This window comes from Olea europaea, unplaced genomic scaffold, assembly GCF_002742605.1.
Source record: "Olea europaea var. sylvestris unplaced genomic scaffold, O_europaea_v1 scaffold2329, whole genome shotgun sequence".
NCBI lineage: Eukaryota > Viridiplantae > Streptophyta > Magnoliopsida > Lamiales > Oleaceae > Olea > Olea europaea.
In genome coordinates, this window is record NW_019241397.1 from 67832 (window position 1) to 88802 (window position 20971).

Here is a 20971-nt window from a genome sequence, read left to right on the forward strand (position 1 = left end):
ACAATTTTTCCATCCAATTGACACTTGACAACAATGTGAGTGTCAAACAATGTGTGAAAAATCAGTGTACAAATAGTAAAGTTCAATCGGTAAGAACCTTGCTTCATGTACACTATAGTGTGCACTTTTTAGTTTACACTTAGTCACTTGACATTACTTTGTTGGATAGTTTAAATTTCAAACTATTTTCCCATCCAATTGACACTTAACAACAATGCAAGCGTCAAACAACGTGTCAAAAATTAGTGTACAAATAGTAAAGTTCAATTGGTAAGAACCTGGCGACATGTACACTTTAGTTTTTACTTTGCCACGTGACATTACCCTATTGGGCAATTTAAATTTGAAACAGTTTTCCCATCCAATTTACACTTGACAACAATGCAAGTGTCAAACAACGTGTCAAAAATCAGTGTATAAATAGTAAAGTTCAATCGGTAAGAACCTTGTGACATGTACACTTTAATTTACACTTTGCAACCTGACGTTGCCCTGTTGAAACTTTAAATTTCAAACAGTTTTCCCATCCAATTTACACTTGAAAACAATGCAAGTGTCAAAAATTAGTGTACAAATAGCAAAGTTCAATCGGTTAGAACCTCGCGACTTGTACACTATGGTGTACACTTTAGTTTACACTTTACCATGTGACATTACCCTATTGGACATACTAAATTTCAAACAATTTTTCCATCCAATTGACACTTGATAACAATGTGAGTGTCAAACAACGTGTGAAAAATCAGTGTACAAATAGTAAAGTTCAATCGGTAAGAACCTTGCTTCATGTACACTATAGTGTGCACTTTTTAGTTTACACTTAGTCACTTGACATTACTTTGTTGGATAGTTTAAATTTCAAACTATTTTCCCATCCAATTGACACTTAACAACAATGCAAGCGTCAAACAACGTGTCAAAAATTAGTGTACAAATAGTAAAGTTCAATTGGTAAGAACCTGGCGACATGTACACTTTAGTTTTTACTTTGCCACGTGACATTTCCCTATTGGGCAATTTAAATTTGAAACAGTTTTCCCATCCAATTTACACTTGACAGCAATGCAAGTGTCAAACAACGTGTCAAAAATCAGTGTATAAATAGCAACGTTCAATTCGTAAAAACTTTGTGACATGTACACTTTAATTTACACTTTGCAACTTGACGTTACCCTGTTGGAACTTTAAATTTCAAACAGTTTTTCCATCCAATTTACACTTGAAAACAATGTAAGTGTCAAAAATTAGTGTACAAATAGCAAAGTTCAATCGGTAAGAATCTCGCAACTTGTACACTATGGTGTACACTTTAATTTACACTTTACCATGTAACATTACCCTATTAGATAGACTAAATTTCAGACAATTTTTCCATCCAATTGACATTTGACAACAATGTGAGTGTCAAACAATGTGTGAAAAATCAGTGTACAAATAGTAAAGTTCAATCGGTAAGAACCTTGCTTCATGTACACTATAGTGTGCACTTTTTAGTTTACACTTTGCCACTTGACATTACTTTGTTGGATAGTTTAAATTTCAAACTGTTTTCCCATCCAATTGACACTTGACAACAATGCAAGCGTCAAACAACATGTCAAAAATTAGTGTACAAATAGTAAAGTTCAATTGGTAAGAACCTTACGACATTTACACAATAGTGTACACTTTAGTTTACTTAGTTTATACTTTGCCACGTGTCATTACCCTGTTGGACCGTTTAAATTTCAAATAGTTTTTCCATCCAATTGACACTTGACAACAATGTAATTGTTAGACAATGTGTCAAAAATCAGTTTACAAATACCAAATTTCATTTGGTAAGAACCTTGCGACATGTACATTACGGGGTATACTTTTGTTAACACTTTGCCACATGTCATTACCCTGTTGGACAGTTAAAATTTCAAATAGTTTTACTATCCAATTGACACTTGACAACAATGTAAGTGATAAACAACGTGTGAAAAATTAGTGTACAAGTAGCAAAGTTCAATCGTTAAGAACCTTAAAATATATGGTGTACACTTTACTTTAAACTTTACCACGTGACATTACCCTTTTGGGTAGTTTAAATTTTGAACAGTTTTTCCATCCAATTGACACTTCACAACAATGTAAGCGTCAAACAACGTGTCAAAAATCAGTGTACAAATGACAAAGTTCAATCGGTAAGAACCTTGTGACATGTACACGATGGTGTATACTTTAGTTTACACTTTGCCAAGTGTCATTCCCCTACTGGACAGTTTAAATTTCCAACGGTTTTCGCATCCAATTGACACTCGACAACAACGTAAGTGACAAACAACGTGTCAAAAATCAATGTAAGAGTAGCAAAGTTCAATCGGTAAGAACATTGCTACATGTACACTATGGTGTACACACTTGAGTTTACACCTTGTTGGATAGTTTAAACTTAAAAAACAATTTTTCCATCCAATCGACACTTGAAAACAATGCAAGTATCAAACAATGTGTCGAAAATCAGTGCACAAATAACAAAGTTTAATCGGTAAGGACCTTGCTACATGTACACTATGGTGTATACTTTAGTTTACACTTTTCCACATGACATTATCCTGTTGGACAATTTAAATTTCAAACAGTGTTCCCATCCAATTGACACTTGACAACAATGCAAGTGTAGAAGAACGTGTCAAAAATCAGTGTACAAATAGCAAAGTTTAATCGGTACGGACCTTGCTACATGTACACTATGGTATATACTTTAGTCTACACTTTGCCACGTGACATTACCCTGTTGGACAAATTAAATTTCAAAACGTTTTTCCATCCAATTGACACTTGACAACAATGCAAGCGTCAAACAACATGTCAAAAATTAGTGTACAAATAGTAAAGTTCAATTGGTAAGAACCTTACGACATTTACACAATAGTGTACACTTTAGTTTACTTAGTTTACACTTTGCCACGTGTCATTACCCTGTTGGACCGTTTAAATTTCAAATAGTTTTTCCATCCAATTGACACTTGACAACAATGAATTTTATCCATGAATATTTGGTTTATTTCAAAAATAAAGTATTCAGTTCAACTCACTCTAATTAAAGTTTTGGTTTGATCTCATAAGGTAAAACCAGTTGGAAATAGGCATGTTCAAATTACATTGCATGTAACTTTCATGCTACACATCCATACTTGATCAATGTCATTTGATTGTGTTGATATAAATAACCATTGAGGGTTTAGTCATGGTAATTGTCACGAAGACCGCTTTGATTATATATTAGCATAATTAATGGACGAGATTGTTCGGAGATGCCTTTTGATTATGATAACAAAAGTATTGAACTCATAAGATTATACACATTTATGAGGTAACATATGTGGCCCAAGTGGAAAATTATTAATTTGCCATGTAGGTCAACATATGTAATTAATTGTTTATAAAGATTATTTTAAAGTTAAACTCAAAATTAAAGTGATCTAATAAAGAACTAAATAATTGGGTTCAGGGCATCTAAATAAAGTATGGACTGGATTATATGTGTAGAGATCGAATTCCTTTAGATTTCTATTTTATGATGAGCGAAATATATATGGAAACTATATATAGGATTATGATCCCTAATTCACAAGCAACTTCTCATTCTTTATGTCATTTCATCAACACAATAATACAAAAGAAAGCATATTGAAGAGGAAAATCCAAAATCCAAAATCAATAACAGGCAATCTACAATTAAGAATTAAAAAAAAAAAAAGATTTAAGAAATCAAGAATTCATAATCAAAAATCAAGATTAAAGATTTGGAAGACAAGATTTAAAAATTATAATTCAAGATTCATTATTGAAAGACAAATCTATAGATCAAGGTATGTTCTGCATTAATTAATCTTCTTGGTGATTTGACATTGAGGATCTTGACAATAAAGTATATAGGCTTTCATATTTATTAAGATTTAAAATTTTATAAAATTTCAACATAGTATACTATTTCATGAAACGTGTTGTTGAAAATGAATTTAAAAAATAATAATAAGTTTTCAAAAATGGAGGTCAAACATTGGCTAAATATTTATGTGGTTTTTTAGACAATTTTATAATTTTGCCCTGTTTGATATAGATAAAAATAAAATTTTCAGTACTTTTTTATAAAAGTTGATGAAATATGTAGTTAAAAGCTATTAGTCAAATTAAATGTATGATTAAAATTAATTTTTGATCAAATTTTAAGCTACACCAAACATGGACTCTAATTTTTGCTTCACGAATTTGACACGATGTCCAAAAATTTGAAGCAAAGCATGTATGGTATTGTTGAGGAACTTAACAATATAATAAATATTTGGATGATTTTAATAATCAAGGGATGATTATATAATTAAAATGAAAAGTTGAGGACCTTATTGATCTTTTTTATAACTTATGGACAAACTTACTAATTAAGAAATAGATTGAGGACAAACATTGTAGTTTTTCATATCTTATGATTATATCGACGTCCATTCATTCTTCGAAAAGGTAAAATGTGGGCCACTTTGTGTTGAATTATATTCTTTTTTTTATTTTTAATTAATTTCCATTGCAATGGTGACGTGGGTGAGCTGTTACTTGCACGATATGTGTGATCACGAACGATTAGTCAATACTATAGAAAAGTAGATTTTTGTGGCAAATGGCAACTGAGACTTTTTGGCTCTTGTTCGATTTTTTCTATCTTTTTTTTATCTACACATTCTTTATTAAAATAATATTATACATAAATCATATTTTTTTAATTTTTCAACTACAAATTTGACATTAATCCATTATTCTAAAATGTATTTTTCATAAAAATGGGACTCAATCACCCTCTTTATCCATTGATTGATATTGATTAGGAATTTCGTCCATATTTGCCTATCATTAAACTAGGAAAATAAGTTTTGAAATAATGAATTCTATATGGTTAAAAAGTACAAAAAAAAATTTAAATTTATGTAAAAAATATTTTATTATGAAAATATAATGTTAAAAATGAGTTTGAGAAAAAAATAATTTTGAAATAATTATTGACATTAGGGGCATAGTCTTGTTCGGTAGCAATTAAAATCTACATATTAATTGTAGTTAAAGTCAACAGTTAATTTTAATCACATATTTTATAGGATATAACACCACCTAACTAAAAAGTAGCTTCAATATGAAATAAAAGAGTTGAGCTGCATGTACAGAAGCCCTTTACACAGAATTTGGCCAGACAGCACACAACATAGGGTGGTTGGGTGATTTTTTGGCATTATTTTATCACCCACATGGGGCCCATCATGTGAGTAATCTGGTGGACTTCTGTAGCCTCTATTCTGTACAAAAGGGCTTAAACGAAATAAAATTAGGAATAAAATTTTGGTACTGCTTAGACATGAACACGGCATACTCAATCCTAGTTGAATTGGAGTCTGCACTAGTTTACACGGTAACATTGTGCACAGTTATATCTAGTTGAAACAGAAGTAGAAATTTTAAATACATTTAGGTTCATTTGCCTGAAGTGAGTAATAGGCTAAACAATGGTTGCCTGATATAATATGCTAAGATGAGACTCTTTCCAGGTCGATTGCTTATACTTTCGCTAAGTAAAAGCTCCAGAAGCTCATAACATACTGTTGACAACTTGACATAATAAGCCATCGGAAAATTAAGAAGACAGTAAATGAATCACTGCCGTTCTTCATGCATTCTTTAATTTGCTCGCCACACAATTCACGATTGCCAACGAAGCTGCAAAATAAGCATTGAATCATTAAGGAAAAACGTCATAATATTTTAGCAGAAAAACTAAAAGAGATCCTTGCAAGTACGTAACAAGAATTAAATTGAAACACAGAGAACTTGGTGGTCCAATGATGAGGATAGCCACTATTGACATAAGATGCCAAAGTTAGTTTCTGGAAACCAACTTTCGACAACCCACTTAGCAAGGACTAACATTTTTCACGGCTTACATTTCAAAGCAATTTGTGCACTCTTCTTTAATAGATGATGTAAGTGTCAACTTTAACTTTGCAATATGTGGTACATTGCTATTGCTTCAACTGCACCGACCAGGATTGTGAACCAATTACCAACTATAGGGATCTAATGGTTGGTTGCTTTGCAGGAAGAAGGGAAGAAAAGAGAAATTAATTGGAAATCAAACACAATAATGACAAAACGTTGGATTATTTCAATTTGATTGGTTTAGGAAAAGAGGCAAATTAGTGTTCGCTCTACTGCCATTTACTTCCAGTGCCAAAACTCTTAATTATTGGTAGGGCTGGACAAAACTCTCTAACCGAACCGATCCAATCAAACCCGAACTGAACCGAAACGAACCCGACGGTTCTATTTAAGTTAAATACCCAAATGGATATCCGAATTAAGAACCGACTGGTACGGTTCGGTTCTCGATTCTAGACCAAGAACCGAATAAGAACCAAATTTTCCTAATTTTTTTATATTGAATAAATCAATATTTTAATTTTTTCTAAATCTAATTTTTTGGCCCAATTATTTGTTTCATTTTTAATTTTTTTTTTAACCCAACATCAAGCATTCAAACCCATTTTATTCTTTCATTTTTAGCCCAACTCTAAATCTCTAATGTCTAACCCACTAAATCCAAGTATCCAACCCTAAATAAACTACATAGTACACTACATACTGTCCTACCTCTTTTTTAGTACTAGTATCTACTTTTTGGTATATGTATACATTGATAAATTAATATTATTGGACAACTTGTTATTTATATGTTTTTTAATTGGATTTCGTTAATTTGTAAAAGCTATGATTCAACATGTTATTAGTTGTAGTTATGTGGTGTTGCAAATGTTAAAAAATATAATTATAGTACGGAACCGAACCGAACCGAACCCGAACGGTTCCATAATTAAGTTTGGACCCAACGATTCCAATTACTAAGTATCCAAAAATTTTGGGTCGGTTTGGCTCCATCCCTAATTATTGGTATGAGATTAAAGCTAAATCACAACCAGAAAATAATCAAACGGGGCCATCTGTATAGTGATAACAAGTCTGATGTCAAGTTCTAACTATCCGTGCAGTAATATAAGAGAAGCAACGAAGTCCAAAATATCAAACTAAGCTCTGAAGATGCTTATTTGGCAGAACCAAAATCTCAATATCTCAAGCATCTAATTTTGCGATATCCTTATGCATCAGCGTTCGTAAATAATAAGCAGATCCTATAATATTATTATTGGTGGTTATTTGCATCATGTTATGATATTTCGAAATGGATAGCCTTTAACAGTTTATATGATAAAGTTAGTTAGACATCATGATCCCACTTTTCACCTCTATAAACCGAAAATCATGCTCTATTTCAGCAAAGGCTGGTATCTAACTTTACCAACCAAGAAATCAAATTAATATCAGTTTCTTAGGCCATAAAATTTAGAATTTTTCTTCCAACAAGTATCTTATAAGTTATATCTCTGATCTCTGAATCTCAATAGTACCAACTAACAGGGTTTCACCTTCACATGGCTCCATACACCATACTCAAGCTTTCTTGGAATCTCAAAAGCAGTAACTAACTGGGTTTCATCATATAGTCTTAATTCTAACAGTAATGTGGAACATTTTACCTTTTTCCTTGATGAAGTTTAGTTTGAGAAGCAGGGCCACGACTTCGTGAGGCAAAGCTTCACAATCATAATGGGTATTTTTAGAAACTGAGGATTTTAGGAGGAAATCATAGGAAATGGCCGGTTGACCCATGTCTATTTCAAAAGTGGCATTTGACTATTATTAAAAAAAATAAAATTGAATTTAAAGATCAAAACCCAAAAATTCCTTCATTCTCCTTCAGTTTCTTCCTTTGTCTTCTTGTGCGAAACAGTAATGTGAACTAAGAAAATTCACCACAGTCGGGATCCAGTCACCCAGCGATCGGTCAACAATAAGCGATGTCACCCACAACCTAGTTGGTCGACGAACTTCTTTTTCTACAATGTTAGAGTTTGGTTGTTTTAGATTATGGTTTGGAGTGATTTTGATTACTAATATAATGGTTTAGGGTAATAAAATTATCATTTTTCAATTTATTGTTGATTATTTAGGGTAGATGATTGAGTTTAAGGGTGGATGGGAGCTTTTTCTCACCGAAAATGGCAATTTCCGACGAGAAAAAAGGCTGGCTGTTAAATAGTCAGCAAAATCGACCGTTAACAGCCGAGTGATTGTTAACGGTCTAGGCCGACTGTTACTATAGACGGTTAGTCGGCCCACTTTTTTCCCCCCCTTTTTTTTGTCTTTCTTATATTTGATTAATAATTTAATATTTTCAATTTTAAATAATATTTTTATTCTTTATTAATTTTTTCACTTTCGTTTTGCTTAATTCATTTTATATTTTTATAATTCTTTTTTTTTTGTTATTCTTTATATATACATTATATTTTTTTTGGTTAACATTTTTAAATTAAGAAATACTAATTGAAATTTTAAAATTAAAAGAATATTTTTTAATTAAAAATTAACTAATTAAATATTTTTATCACCGAAATTATTTGTTTTGTTTGCTTTTTGTATATTGTTTCAATTTTAATTCCTAAATAATATTTATATTCTTTATTTAATTTAAATAAATTTTAAAATTAAAATTAAAATTTTATTATTAAATTTTGATAATAAGGAAAAAATTATTATTTTTATTATTTTTCATTTTATTTTTATATGTTGTTTCAAAGTTAATTAAATAATATTTATATTCTTTATTTAATTTTTATAATTTTAGTTTTTATTATTAATTTTTGATAATAGAGTAAAAAATATTCCTTTTTAATTAATTTTAATTTTAATAATTTTTAAAGATTGTTAGTGGGCCGACTCTTTATTTTCTTTTTTTATTAATTTTTTTTTCAATTAAATAATATTTATATTCTTTATTTAATTTAAATAAAATTTTTATTTTTATGTTCATTAAAAAAATTTATTTTAAATTCTTTTCTTAATTTCATTAATTTTATTATTTTTGTCATTTTAGTAAATCATTTATTTTTTATTAGTTCGGTATAAAATGAATCTGTGTCTTATGTATATTAGCTACAATTCTATTTGCTTAATTTTTCATTATTATGCTTTATTTCATTATCTCTTGTACAATGTTTTAACATTAGAATTTTTACAGAATGAATTACCATCTAGTTGCAGTGTTGAGATAGATGCTAGGAAAAGCTACTTGGAACAGTAGTTTTGACAGTTTCACTACTGTATTAGAGCTGCTAGATGATCAACATGCAGATATGCTACGGCTGTCCTTTCTTTGGACCCCATACTAATTGAGAGATGTACAGTACTCGGGTCAGATTATAGATGCACTACTATGTCGGTTGCTGAGCTCAGTCGACGGTGATGCCCCCCACTATGATTTCGGGGGCAAAGTTGCCAGTTTCTCCATGTTTAAGTTTGCCCCGATCACGGACTGATGATTATGGGCGATGAAGTAGCTCAAAGAAGCAACAGACTCTACTGCACGTACTTTCATAGTTGATCGGTGCAGTCAAGGGATGTGACCAGATGTTAGACAAACTAAAACTAGGTCTGGTCTATATTCTCGAGAGCGTGCGATCGACACTTCCATCTGGGGATCATCGATGACATCAAAGGTTTCAACAACTATCTATAAGGCCAGAGATGTTTCGAGGACATCGTATACTACTTCACCATAACGCATTCGAAGTCAAAGGGGACCCTGCGTAAGTACAATACCTATGGATTGCCCTGACGATGCAGGTAAAATGTTTTAACATAATCAACATTCGAATATTTTTCTACGGAATTTATATATAATAATTTTATGTATAGTAGATCTGGGCGTATGAAATTGTCCTCCTATTAGGTATAAGCTTTGCTTGACGAGAAGAGACACTCTATCCTCGGATGCATCATTGACAAGCGTCTCGATGGGACGAATATTCCTCAGGAAAACAGTTATCGACTCTCTTCAACGACTCTTAGGTGAGTATTATGCATTTTATGACTAATATTGTACATAGTTTAAATCTCATTAGATGATCGTTAACTAGTTGAAAAGTCAATATGTCCACTTGAAGTCATAACTGAGTTGATGTCGTCGATAGAGAAAGAGGGGTAGGGTGTTGTGAGTAAATTAGCCGTTCTGCATACCCAAGACGACTAGAGGTCCGATTCGATCCTCGATTGAGATTGGGTATGTGAATTGAATCTAATTGCTTCATTACCATTTTTCATGAGTTAGGAATTATTAATTAAATTAATATTGTTATTTGTGTAGGATTGCGGTCCAGTCCCTTAACGATCTCCTTCGTCGAGGACATCACCTCCATCGAGAAGATCTCCTTCTTTCTCGTCCAGAGTCATTTCACCAGATCCCCAAAAGTTATTATTTAAAAAATGTTCATCAAAGTTTTTAAAAATCACAATTGAATTCACAAAATTACTAGCTTATTTTTTACTCATTTCTATATACTTATAATTTAAACTGTCTATAAAAACTTTTCAAACATTTTTGTGGAAGAGCTTTTCAATGAAATTACCTTAATTAGTATTTGAAAATTAATTTGCAAAAAAAACTCTTATCTAGAATAGATTTTAGAAAAAACCCTAAATAAGTTTAGAGTACATTTAATAGCCCCATGTTTTGAATTTGAATTTTTTTTTCTAAAAATTCATTTTCAACTACACACTCATACAATAATATATTCTGCACGCAAGTTCAAAATTTTTTCCTTACTTTAACCCCCTGTTTGGCTCTCATTAAATTTCATTTCATTACATTTCATTTTTTTCTCTCCTATTTATAACCACACAATCTTTCATAAAATAATATTACACGCAAATCGAAAATTTTTCATTCTTTTTCACTAACTCATTTTTCAAAAAAATACTATTTCACCCATTTTCATTTTCCGAAAATAGGAGCAAACGGGGGCTTAATAACACATTCTCCTAAAAATTGAGAAGGGGCAATCAGTAATTAGGCGTTATTACAGGGGGCAAAACGAGAAATGGAAAACGTAGAAATTATAATCGTGTGTGCTATGGACCCGATGGCAATATGCCAATAACAAACGTGGCACAATCCTATTGGAGCTAACATAATGCAAAAACTCAACGAAAATCGAAAACAAGAAAACCTAAAAAATTTAGTGTCAAAAATCACAAAATCACCAGCTTAACAAGCAGGAAACGTGGAGAAGAAACACAGTGGCAAGGTTATAACACACATACAAACCGGTGTATGGTTTCATTGAACCCGAACCCACCGGAAGGCTTCTACTTGGATCCGACCGGTATGGCTCTTCCGAATCTTGGATCGTTTTCTCCTACAGTCGGAGCTTCAGCCTCCAACGGGACCGACGACCTGAATAAGAAGGTCCGAAAGCCCTACACCATTTCCAAATCTCGAGAGAGCTGGACTGACCCCGAGCACGACAAGTTCCTCGAAGCCCTCCAGCTGTGAGTCCAAATTTGAAAGTTTTTACGTTTTAGAATTTTAAAATGCGAAATTCACTGTGGAATAATGGTTTTCGTTCAGTGAATTAGGGTTTAGTTGTTGATTTCAATTGTGATTCCAATTGGTTGGTCGATTAGGTTTTTTCGGGTTTTTAAGGTTTTTAATTTTATGTGTGGATTTGAATTGGAATTTTTGAATATTAATTTGAGACAATTAAGCAATACAAAATGTATTTTCCAATCACACAATATGTATAAGCCTCTTTTCTGAATATAAAGTTGATTCTTATGAGTAGAAGGCATTTCACTCTTTTCGTGGGAAAGTTTATATGCTTCTGACTGTGGTGTTGACTGGTATAGAAAAATGGAGGTGTCACGTTAAGTTATAAAATATACAAAATGGTGTAACGGATAATCTTAAAGGATATGAGGTAGTTCCAGGGTAATATGCATATTGTCACCTTCACCTATATGTATGTTATGTTATCTATATTAGTTTTCTGGCTTGCAATTTATGGGATTACTCTCTGTTTTGATGATCCAGCTTTGATCGAGATTGGAAAAAAATCGAAGCATTTATCGGATCAAAGACAGTCATTCAGGTAATATTGTAGATCAATTACTCTTTTACTGAATAGTTGAGTCTTGCTGTTTCTTTAAGCATTTAGCTGGTGTGTGCACATGGTATGGTATATGGGACATGGCAGCTGCTTGTCTTTTCGTTTTTATGATTAACTTCTCTGACATTTGACTGTGAAATTAACATGGTGAACTAATATGTTTAGTTGAAATCTTCTGAGACCGAGGAAGGCTTTTACTTTCATGGGGCTTTTTTTGACTCTGGATGGTTTTGCACTTGAAATTTCAACTAAGGATTTGACACGATGACAAGTTGAAAATTTTTATTTTACTTACTGAATATTGCTGTCATATTTCCTACCAGAATTTCTTCATCGTTTATGCAACTGTGACAACAAACCGTTCTCAGTTTCAATGACATCAACAAGCTGTTTTGTTGTTTATACCTGTCTTGAGGATTGTTCATTCATTGCTGCTGATTCTGGGCAATGTTTTTGTAATACTTTAACAGCTGCTTGTCGCATATCTTTATTTCTATAACTTACCCCTAATTCAATGTTCAATTTGTTCTAAAGAATTAACGTTTTAATTAAATTTGAGCTTTAATTTTTTTTTTCTCCTTTTTTGAAAATTATGGGATTTCTGTTTTAAGATGATATGAAATAGAGCATAACTATTGCAGATACGTAGCCATGCACAGAAGTATTTTCTCAAAGTTCAAAAGAGTGGAACCAATGAACATCTACCTCCACCCAGGCCAAAAAGAAAAGCCGCTCATCCTTATCCTCAGAAAGCTTCAAAAGTTGGTAAGAATATTTCACTTGGATTGGATGTCTTGTTGTCATGAGCTGAGCTTGTAATGACTTTGCTTGTTTCTGTTAGCACCAGTGGTTTCACAATCAACGTCGTCTTTCCAAGCTTCTCCTACAGTTCCTGTTCCTGGATCTGTAAGAAGGCTTGATTCTTCCCCTTTACTCGGACACCCTGATAGAGCTGCATCTATGCCTGGGCGGACAGAGAACTCTGCACAAATCAACAGTTCGCCACATTTGAAAAATGGTTCTCTTATTTAAACAATTTTCATTTTATAACCATGGAGCTATTGCACTGTTCCCGTAGAAGAAGTGATTTTCTATTATATATTACAGGCGACACTATATCTGCTGGACAATCGCTTGCCAATATCAAGAGCAATCCAAGGACAAGGCCTACAGGTGAGATGATTAACCAAGGAAAACATGGGCAACATATGCCAGATGATTAACATAGCTGGTGCATGTTCTATTGGCATTTAATGTGACGGAAAGTAAAAAAATTTAGGCTTGTAAGAAAAAAATAAGTAAGATGTTATGTCCCTTTTACTGGATATGTACAAAAGAGGGTGAAATCATTTTCTTTTTTTGGGGTTTTCCACCTTCCTCCTGTTCTCTTTACTTCAAAGTATAGATAAAATGTATAAAATTCCATATCAATTCAAACATACTTATTTTTAAAGTCTTTGATGTGAATTTAATAAATGCAGAGGTACAAATGTAGGACTATATGACCAAGTTAAGTTCTAACGGTTCAGCCATGGTATTTACCAGGGATTTTTGGTGAATCAATCCGAAGATTAAAGCATGTCCCATTATTTTAGCATTGTTCTTGTAAGAATGGTGACATGATATGTGAGATGTAGAGATGTGGGTGTGTAGACTGAAGAAAGTGTTGCTGAACTTGGTTACACGTCCAATATTTGTGGAGATGCTTTTATTAATTTCTAGGATTAAGCTTTCCCTTTGATGTGTTTGCCTATTATAGTAAACTGCTATCTTCTGCTGTTTGTGATATTTTTTGGGGTTCTTGCATCTTCTGATGATGTGTCTAAAATGAGTAATTTTCCCCACACAGTCTCTTCTACTGTTTTTATTACTGATTGTGGATATCTTTATAAATGCATTTGCTTTTTGTTAGCATCATATTTCCAACCCCAATAACTCTCAATTTGATGTTTATCACTGCACCTTTTATGTTTTTGCTTCTCCATTGACATTGATATTTTTAATTCTTTCCTCCTTGCCACTTGCTTTTGATGTACTTGACTGCTTCCCGTTCTGTGTTGGTCAGTGGATTATTCCTGTACTATTCCTATTACCAATGGATTAAGTTTTATTCCCGTTGCTTTTTGTGAATGCAGTTCTTCCTGATTTTGCTCAAGTATACAAATTCATAGGCAGCATCTTTGATCCAAATGTGTCTGGCCACTTGCAGAAATTAAAGAATATGGATCCAATTGATATCGAAACAGTATGCTTCTTTAACCTGTGCTTTCTATTATAATCTTGCGACTTTACTGTTGTTTGATAAAGTTATTATGTTGTTTTGGGCATGGATTAATCTGGAATTTGAGAATCTTAATAATTTTCTTTTTGCATAAATTTATTTTGTTCTTTTTTTATTGTTTATTGAAGGCTTTGTGTGGCATGACAATTCTTATTACTCTGTTTGTGCTCTTGTGCAGGTGTTATTGTTGATCAGAAATCTCTCCATCAATTTAGCTAGTCCTGATTTTGAGGACCATGTAAGTACTAATTTATTATGAGATCTATTGAGTAACCAGTGTTGGTTCTTCAGCTGGTTTATTTGAAACTCCCTCGCTCTCTTAGGTTTTTCTGCAGCAAAAGGTCTGAATGTTCCCTGTTTTCCTTTTGCATAGCTGTGCATCAACCATTTCAATATTGAAATTATATTTTGTGTGTTCATTTACACTAGGGCTTTGTGAGCATTATATTTACTTAACCTCCAGAGACAGTGCGAGGTGTTGGATATTGTTATAATTTGGTAGTATTTATCTGCTTAGTTACCATGCAATCTTTTAAATATACTTGTGCAGAGGAGGTTACTTTCGTCCTACGAGGTTGAAACTGGGAAGGACAATGGCAATGTTGGAACTAAAACCATACTTGGTAGTAAATCCCTGAATGCAACTTAATTTGGTATGTAAATTGAACTATTATATTCTCTTTCATTTTCTGGATTTTTGTTTGGCATTTACTTGAGTGGTGCTATCAATTAAAGTCAAAACGTCGTGGTTTAACGACAGGTTGTGGCCAAGCTTTGGTGACGTGATGGTCTGTAAATGTTGGCAAAATCACTGGTTGTAAACATTGTTTCTTGTCTTGAATTCTTTTGGCAGTAATGTTCGTATACCTTGTACATGCCAACGAAACTAAACATAATAAACGAGAGAGAACTAATGTACGGGAATGTAATTGTAAAGACTCGTCTGTAAATTAAAATTTTGATGATTTCCATAGTTAACATTTTCTAAGGAATGTGTAGTATTGTCTTGTTGATTAGTTCTTACTCGGAAGATGCCGTTACTTTTTATGATGTACATACTTTTTAGGGAAAATTGCACCGTGGGTCCCTAACGTTTGCAAAAGGTGCAAATTTGAGGTAACCCCCCTGCAACTTTCCCTTCGGTTTTAGGGAATTGTATTTTTCCCAGAATGGATTCCACCGAGATAATCTCCATCGACGGTAATTTTCAATTAAAGCATTGCACGTTAGCACCAAGCATGGTTTGCACTTCTTGCATGGCCAGAAGCAGTCCAGGGCACCCTCTCCTTCCTGTGCCAAAAGGCAGTAGCTTAAAGTATTGTCCCTTAACATCTATATGGGGGCGGAGCTAGGATAAGAGAGTTGTGGGGGGTAGATTTCACAAAATTTTACTTGTGGATGCAAAATTGAATACTGCAAGGATTTTTTTTGAAAAATTTTCCGGTAAAACTGAAAAATCTTAATTTAAGGTCTTAGAATTGAAATTTAGTACGGGGGCAGCTGACCCATAAAAGTTTCTCTCCTAACTACTTTGTCCATCTCTTCTTGTGCTTTCTTGAGTACCCTTGGATTGTTGATCAGCTCAGCTAATGCCCGTTCAAGGCAATGAATATCGTGTCGGTCCCAGCGGTAAAGAAATCCTAGTAACGAAAACTAATTCAACGTTGGTGTGTGCGGCTTCGTGAGTGGTTGGAGTTCACACTTTGATGGTTAAGTCACAGTAAATGCGAAGAAAAGTAATTTGCATGAAGAGCGAGTAGAGGCGGTGGCGCAAGCAACATGAGAGTCTCTGGCGAAAGGGTAATGTTTTTGACCCCCCTGAAGAGAAATTTTGATATAGTGTGGAGTGGTTTAGAATAATGTAACATAAAATGAGGTCTTGAGGAAGGATCAAATAATTATTTATTCCTTTTTTTTCGTTAAAATTAATCATTTAATAGACTTGGCAATTTACTTAACTGAGGTGAATTATGGTGAACAAAGGCTGTACAACCAAAACAATTCGGAGGTAAGGTGGAAACGTGCTTGGAAATATGGAAACATTCTTGAATTGACTAGATTCAGGTTTTGAATTTATGAAAACACGTTGGCATTCTATTAATCAATTAAAATGTTAGTACAACTTCTCTCCAATAGTATTTGGAGAGCCTTATTTGAAACAGTAACGTTCTTGACTTTCAATAAGTGACGAGTTTTTCTTTTGGATTCACTATTTTGTTGACAGGTACCAATTAAAGAATTTGATGGATTATCCCATTTCCCAACAATATCAACGAAGTACTCTTGACCATTATCTGTTCAAAGATTGTGAATTATAGTTTGGAATTGTGCATTGAACATTTTGTGAAAAGTTTTAAAAATTTGAGTTGTTTTGGATTTATTTCTAACGAGATATATCAAACCAATGCAATCACCGACTCTCGCCACCACAACCAACATCAGCCTCCTCCATCCTAACCGCCATCACCATCACCACTATATTTAGTGGATTTGAAAGGACGGGTGATTGGGAAAATCACCAACTCAAATCAGAACATTTTTTTATTAAGAACGTGATGGTGTTGAATGATGGATTTGGTGGCAAATGATGGATGGCTGGCAATGGGATGGGTATTCTTTTTAGGGTTGGATTAAAAATAGTGATTTGTTTCTAATGGGATGGTAAACGGTGCTATTTTGGATTTATTTCTAATGAGATATATCAAACCACTGCAATCACCGAGTCTCGCCACTACAACCAACATCAGCCTCCTCCATCTTAACCACCACCAACACTACATTTAGTGGATTTGAAAGGACGGGCGGCTAGGAAAATCACCAACTCAAATCAGAACATTTTTTTATTAAGAACGTGATGGTGCTGGTGGGTGGATTTCGGTAGCAAATGATGGATAGGTGGCAACAGGATGGGTATTCTTTTTAGGGTTGGATTAGAAATACTAATTTGAGAATTAAAAAATAGGTACAATATTAAAAGGGTACATGGTCAAATTTCAAAAATAAAATAAAAAGGAAAAGAAAAGAAAAGAGAGGTCCAAATCTCTACATTAAGTTCAGCATTGATTGTATTGGGCCTAATCCAATCCAGTAGAACCCAACTCAATAGCCCAATCTAGGAAGCCCATGTACCTAATAAAGCATCTAATGGGCTTCCTAAAAATAGTAAAAGCCCACATCCACTACAGCCCTATCAAAACCTGATATAAAAGAGAAAAAACAAAAATTTAACCCCCTTCTGGTTGTAGGGTTTCCATTCACTCGCACCCACTGTAGCTTCCTCATTTCCTCAATTGGTCCTTATCTCTGTGATCAATCTTCCAGAAGCCATGGTATCATTACTCATCTTTATGTAGTTCATATAATTTTTACTGGCAATGGAAATTAATTTTCAAATTCTGTTTTAATCTCAGATTATCCCGGAGAAGAATCGGAGAGAGATCTCCAAGTACCTCTTCCAAGGTTATATTCCCTTTAATTAGTTTCACTTAGCAGAATTTAATGTTTTTGTTGAATTCTAACATAAATTTTTAAAATTTGTGCTTACAGAGGGTGTGTGCTACGCGAAGAAGGATTACAACCTCGCTAAGCACCCGGATATTGATGTCCCGAACTTGCAAGTGATTAAGCTTATGCAGAGCTTCAAGTCAAAGGAGTACGTGCGAGAGACATTCGCGTGGATGCACTATTACTGGTATTTGACCAACGATGGCATTGAATTCCTTCGTACCTACCTTAATCTTCCTTCGGAAATTGTGCCAGCTACTCTCAAGAAGTCCGCCAAGCCCCTTGGCCGTCCCATGGGTGGACCACCAGGCGACCGTCCACGGTAAATATTTTCATTTGCTTTCGAGTTGATCAAATTCTTTCTTTTTAAGTGTCTTGTTTTGTGGAAAATTTTTAGGAATGTGATTGGATTTGTTTAGAAGTAACAGTGATTCATCATGGTAATATAAAATTGTTTTAATTAGTTTTGATTTTTTTTTTCTGCATTTAAGGTGCATTTGTTTTAGTCGTGATATGCATACATCTTCAGGGGATTATAAGTTTCTTATTATCATTTGGGAAATCTATAGCTGATTTAAGTATTTTGGGCTTTGTTGCAATAGTGGACCTCCAAGATTCGATGGTGATAGACCAAGGTTTGGAGATAGGGATGGATACCGTGGTGGGCCAAGAGGCCCTCCAGGCGAGTTTGGAGGTGAAAAAGGTGGAGCTCCTGCTGACTACCAGCCTGCTTTCAGGGTAATTTGGATACTCAGACTGTATCTTATTTGATTGTCGAATTAGCATTCTTGCTATCCTTTGTTTTGTCTATGGTGGTTGACGCTTTTTAAAATTTTAATAGAGAATAAATGAACCCACCAATTTAAGTGATTCGTGGGCTTTTAATTCTGGATTTATAGGCATTCGGGTTTACATGCTTGTTGATCACCCATGAATCAGTCATTTACAACTTTTTAGGTAGGACAGTAGGAGGTCCCCTTCGTCTATCCTCAGGTGGGGTTACGAAATATTTTGCTATTGGATTAGCCCCCTTTTTTCTTTTTACCTTTTTCACTTCTAAATTTGTTTCTAATTTATTCTGAACCATCTCCTAAAAGCTTAAACTATTACCAAGGAGATAATATATTTAAATTGTGTTCTGAAACTTCTTCTTGCATGATAACTGAACTGAAGTCATTTTTGTCAAAATCTTAGTCATGAACAATTTTCATAAATGGCCAGAGTCTGAGTGAGACTTTAACTTCAGGATCTTTTACATGATCTATGTTGATTAAAAGTTTAAACTAGATATAAATATTATCTTTAATTATTTATTATTGTGCTATTACTGGGTAATGGTGCTATAAGTTGAGCCAGCACGAACTGCATTACGAGCATTGTAATTGTTATTTCGGGCCTTATAATTGTCCATCCAAATGCGTTCAGGTCATTGTTTGCTGGGCATGATGAAAATGATGAGTTAATGCTATATTTTTTTAATCTTAATGTCAATGTTAACCTTTTTAGCCTTTTCATAATAAGCTCCTTGAATAGTGCTGCAAAATGATGTATTTTCGGACTATATTTTTGGCACGTCACACGAGGCTTTTTAAGTAATGTATGTGTTACCCAACCATTTGCTAAATCTGTAAAACTTAGACTTGTTTACTTCTCAATAATTTAATATCATAGTTAGCTTTTACCAGTTAGAGCTAGGTTCTACTATATCATGATTTCTTTGGCCTTCGATACATTTTTGAACATTATTATCATTGTCTTCCATTCCAGATATGGAAATAAACACGGTTGAATTCTCTCTGTACTATAATGCCACTCTGTATTTCATTTACATTGCTATGGCATATTTATAACGTCTTTCTTGAAAATTCTTTTGCCCATGGAAAGGATGGAAGTATGAGAGACTTCTTTTAGGGACAGTAGTTTTCTAGGGTAACGTAGATCTGCTTTTACCTTTTGCTCTATATAGATGAATGTACGTATTTCTTATTTTTCATCTTCACACCACAATATCAATGCTAAATGGCGAAACATAGCATCAATTAACTTCTATATGTGAATTTCTCATTGAATGACTGGTTTTCGTTTCTTGGCTTGTATGGATGATGATCACCTGTCCTGTTTCGAGGGATTTTCAGTAGTTTATAGTCATATGAAAGTTAACTCTCCTGTACCTGCAGGGTTCCGGTGGAAGGCCTGGCTTCGGACGTGGATCTGGTGGCTATGGTGCACCACCCCCAAGTTAAAAATTTCTCAAAAGATATTCTCTTTTTTGAGCTTCCATTGTTTTTGGATCTTGAGAGTTCCAGCTTCAGAATTTGTCAGTGAATGCGAGGCGTACCTTCTCTTTGAAATACTAGGTTGTACTTTGATTTCCTCCGCAATTTTGTTCATTTTGGATCTTAAGTTAATGGTGTTTTTAATTTGTGCTGTAGCAGATATCGTAGCTTGTCGACTTTAACCTGCTTTCAAGATTGAAAACTTGTTGCGAGTTATAAATAGGGGTATAAAAAATTATTTTAAAGAAATTTGACCTTTTTAATCATCAAACTAACGTTCTAAATGGGGATTTAATCTTACGTCATATTGATGGCAAAAATCTCCGTCCCGTGCCGTGAAGAGGAAAAATAAAAAAATAAGCTAGAAATTCCGGGAACACTGACACCCCCCCCCCCAACACCCAAAACAATGGGGGCGCCACATAGGAGCCCTGGATGAGAGGATTATTCCACTTTTGAAGGTTAGGGAGCTGACAGATTGGAGAGTCTAGTCCTAATTTTTTTCAAATGAAAATTACCTATAAATAATTCTAGCATGAATCAGATAGCTATTAAAGTATTTAAGATTATGAAGGAAATTTTGATTAGTAATGGAAAAATAATAAATGATTTTAATTATTGACAAAAAAATCTTGATAAAATAAATGATAAATTTATATATTAACAGTGGGAATTTCGTTAGGAATAGAAAAATATATTTCTCGGTAGTATTATAAATAGAAAGAAAATATTACAATCATAGACAATATTGTTGTCTGTAAATCCTTCTAAATCAGTAAAAGGACATTTTTAAGAATGTTCAATTTTAAGTGTATGAATTGAAAAGCGTGTACTCATTT

The 20971-nt window shown here is 33.5% G+C and overlaps 2 protein-coding genes across 3 annotated transcripts; both read left to right on the top strand.

Moving 5' to 3' along the window:
• Positions 1-11127: 11127 nt before the first annotated feature.
• Positions 11128-15344, top strand: LOC111381544 (protein REVEILLE 6). 2 transcript variants are annotated; one of them, XM_023005332.1, is made up of 9 exons: positions 11128-11454; positions 11996-12053; positions 12713-12836; positions 12919-13089; positions 13179-13244; positions 14207-14316; positions 14531-14590; positions 14903-15005; positions 15113-15344. In XM_023005332.1, the coding sequence occupies exons 1-8, from the start codon at positions 11237-11239 to the stop codon at positions 14999-15001; spliced, it is 906 nt and encodes a 301-aa protein (XP_022861100.1). In that variant the 5' UTR covers positions 11128-11236; the 3' UTR covers positions 15002-15005; positions 15113-15344. The 2 variants fall into 2 exon arrangements, with proteins under 2 accessions (XP_022861100.1, XP_022861099.1); XM_023005331.1 differs by having other exon boundaries at positions 11129-11454; positions 12913-13089.
• Positions 15345-17590: 2246 nt separating this feature from the next.
• LOC111381545 (40S ribosomal protein S10-1-like) lies at positions 17591-20292 on the top strand. Its single transcript, XM_023005333.1, has 5 exons — positions 17591-17681; positions 17763-17811; positions 17899-18178; positions 18459-18594; positions 20034-20292. The coding sequence occupies exons 1-5, from the start codon at positions 17679-17681 to the stop codon at positions 20097-20099; spliced, it is 534 nt and encodes a 177-aa protein (XP_022861101.1). The 5' UTR covers positions 17591-17678; the 3' UTR covers positions 20100-20292.
• Positions 20293-20971: the final 679 nt, after the last annotated feature.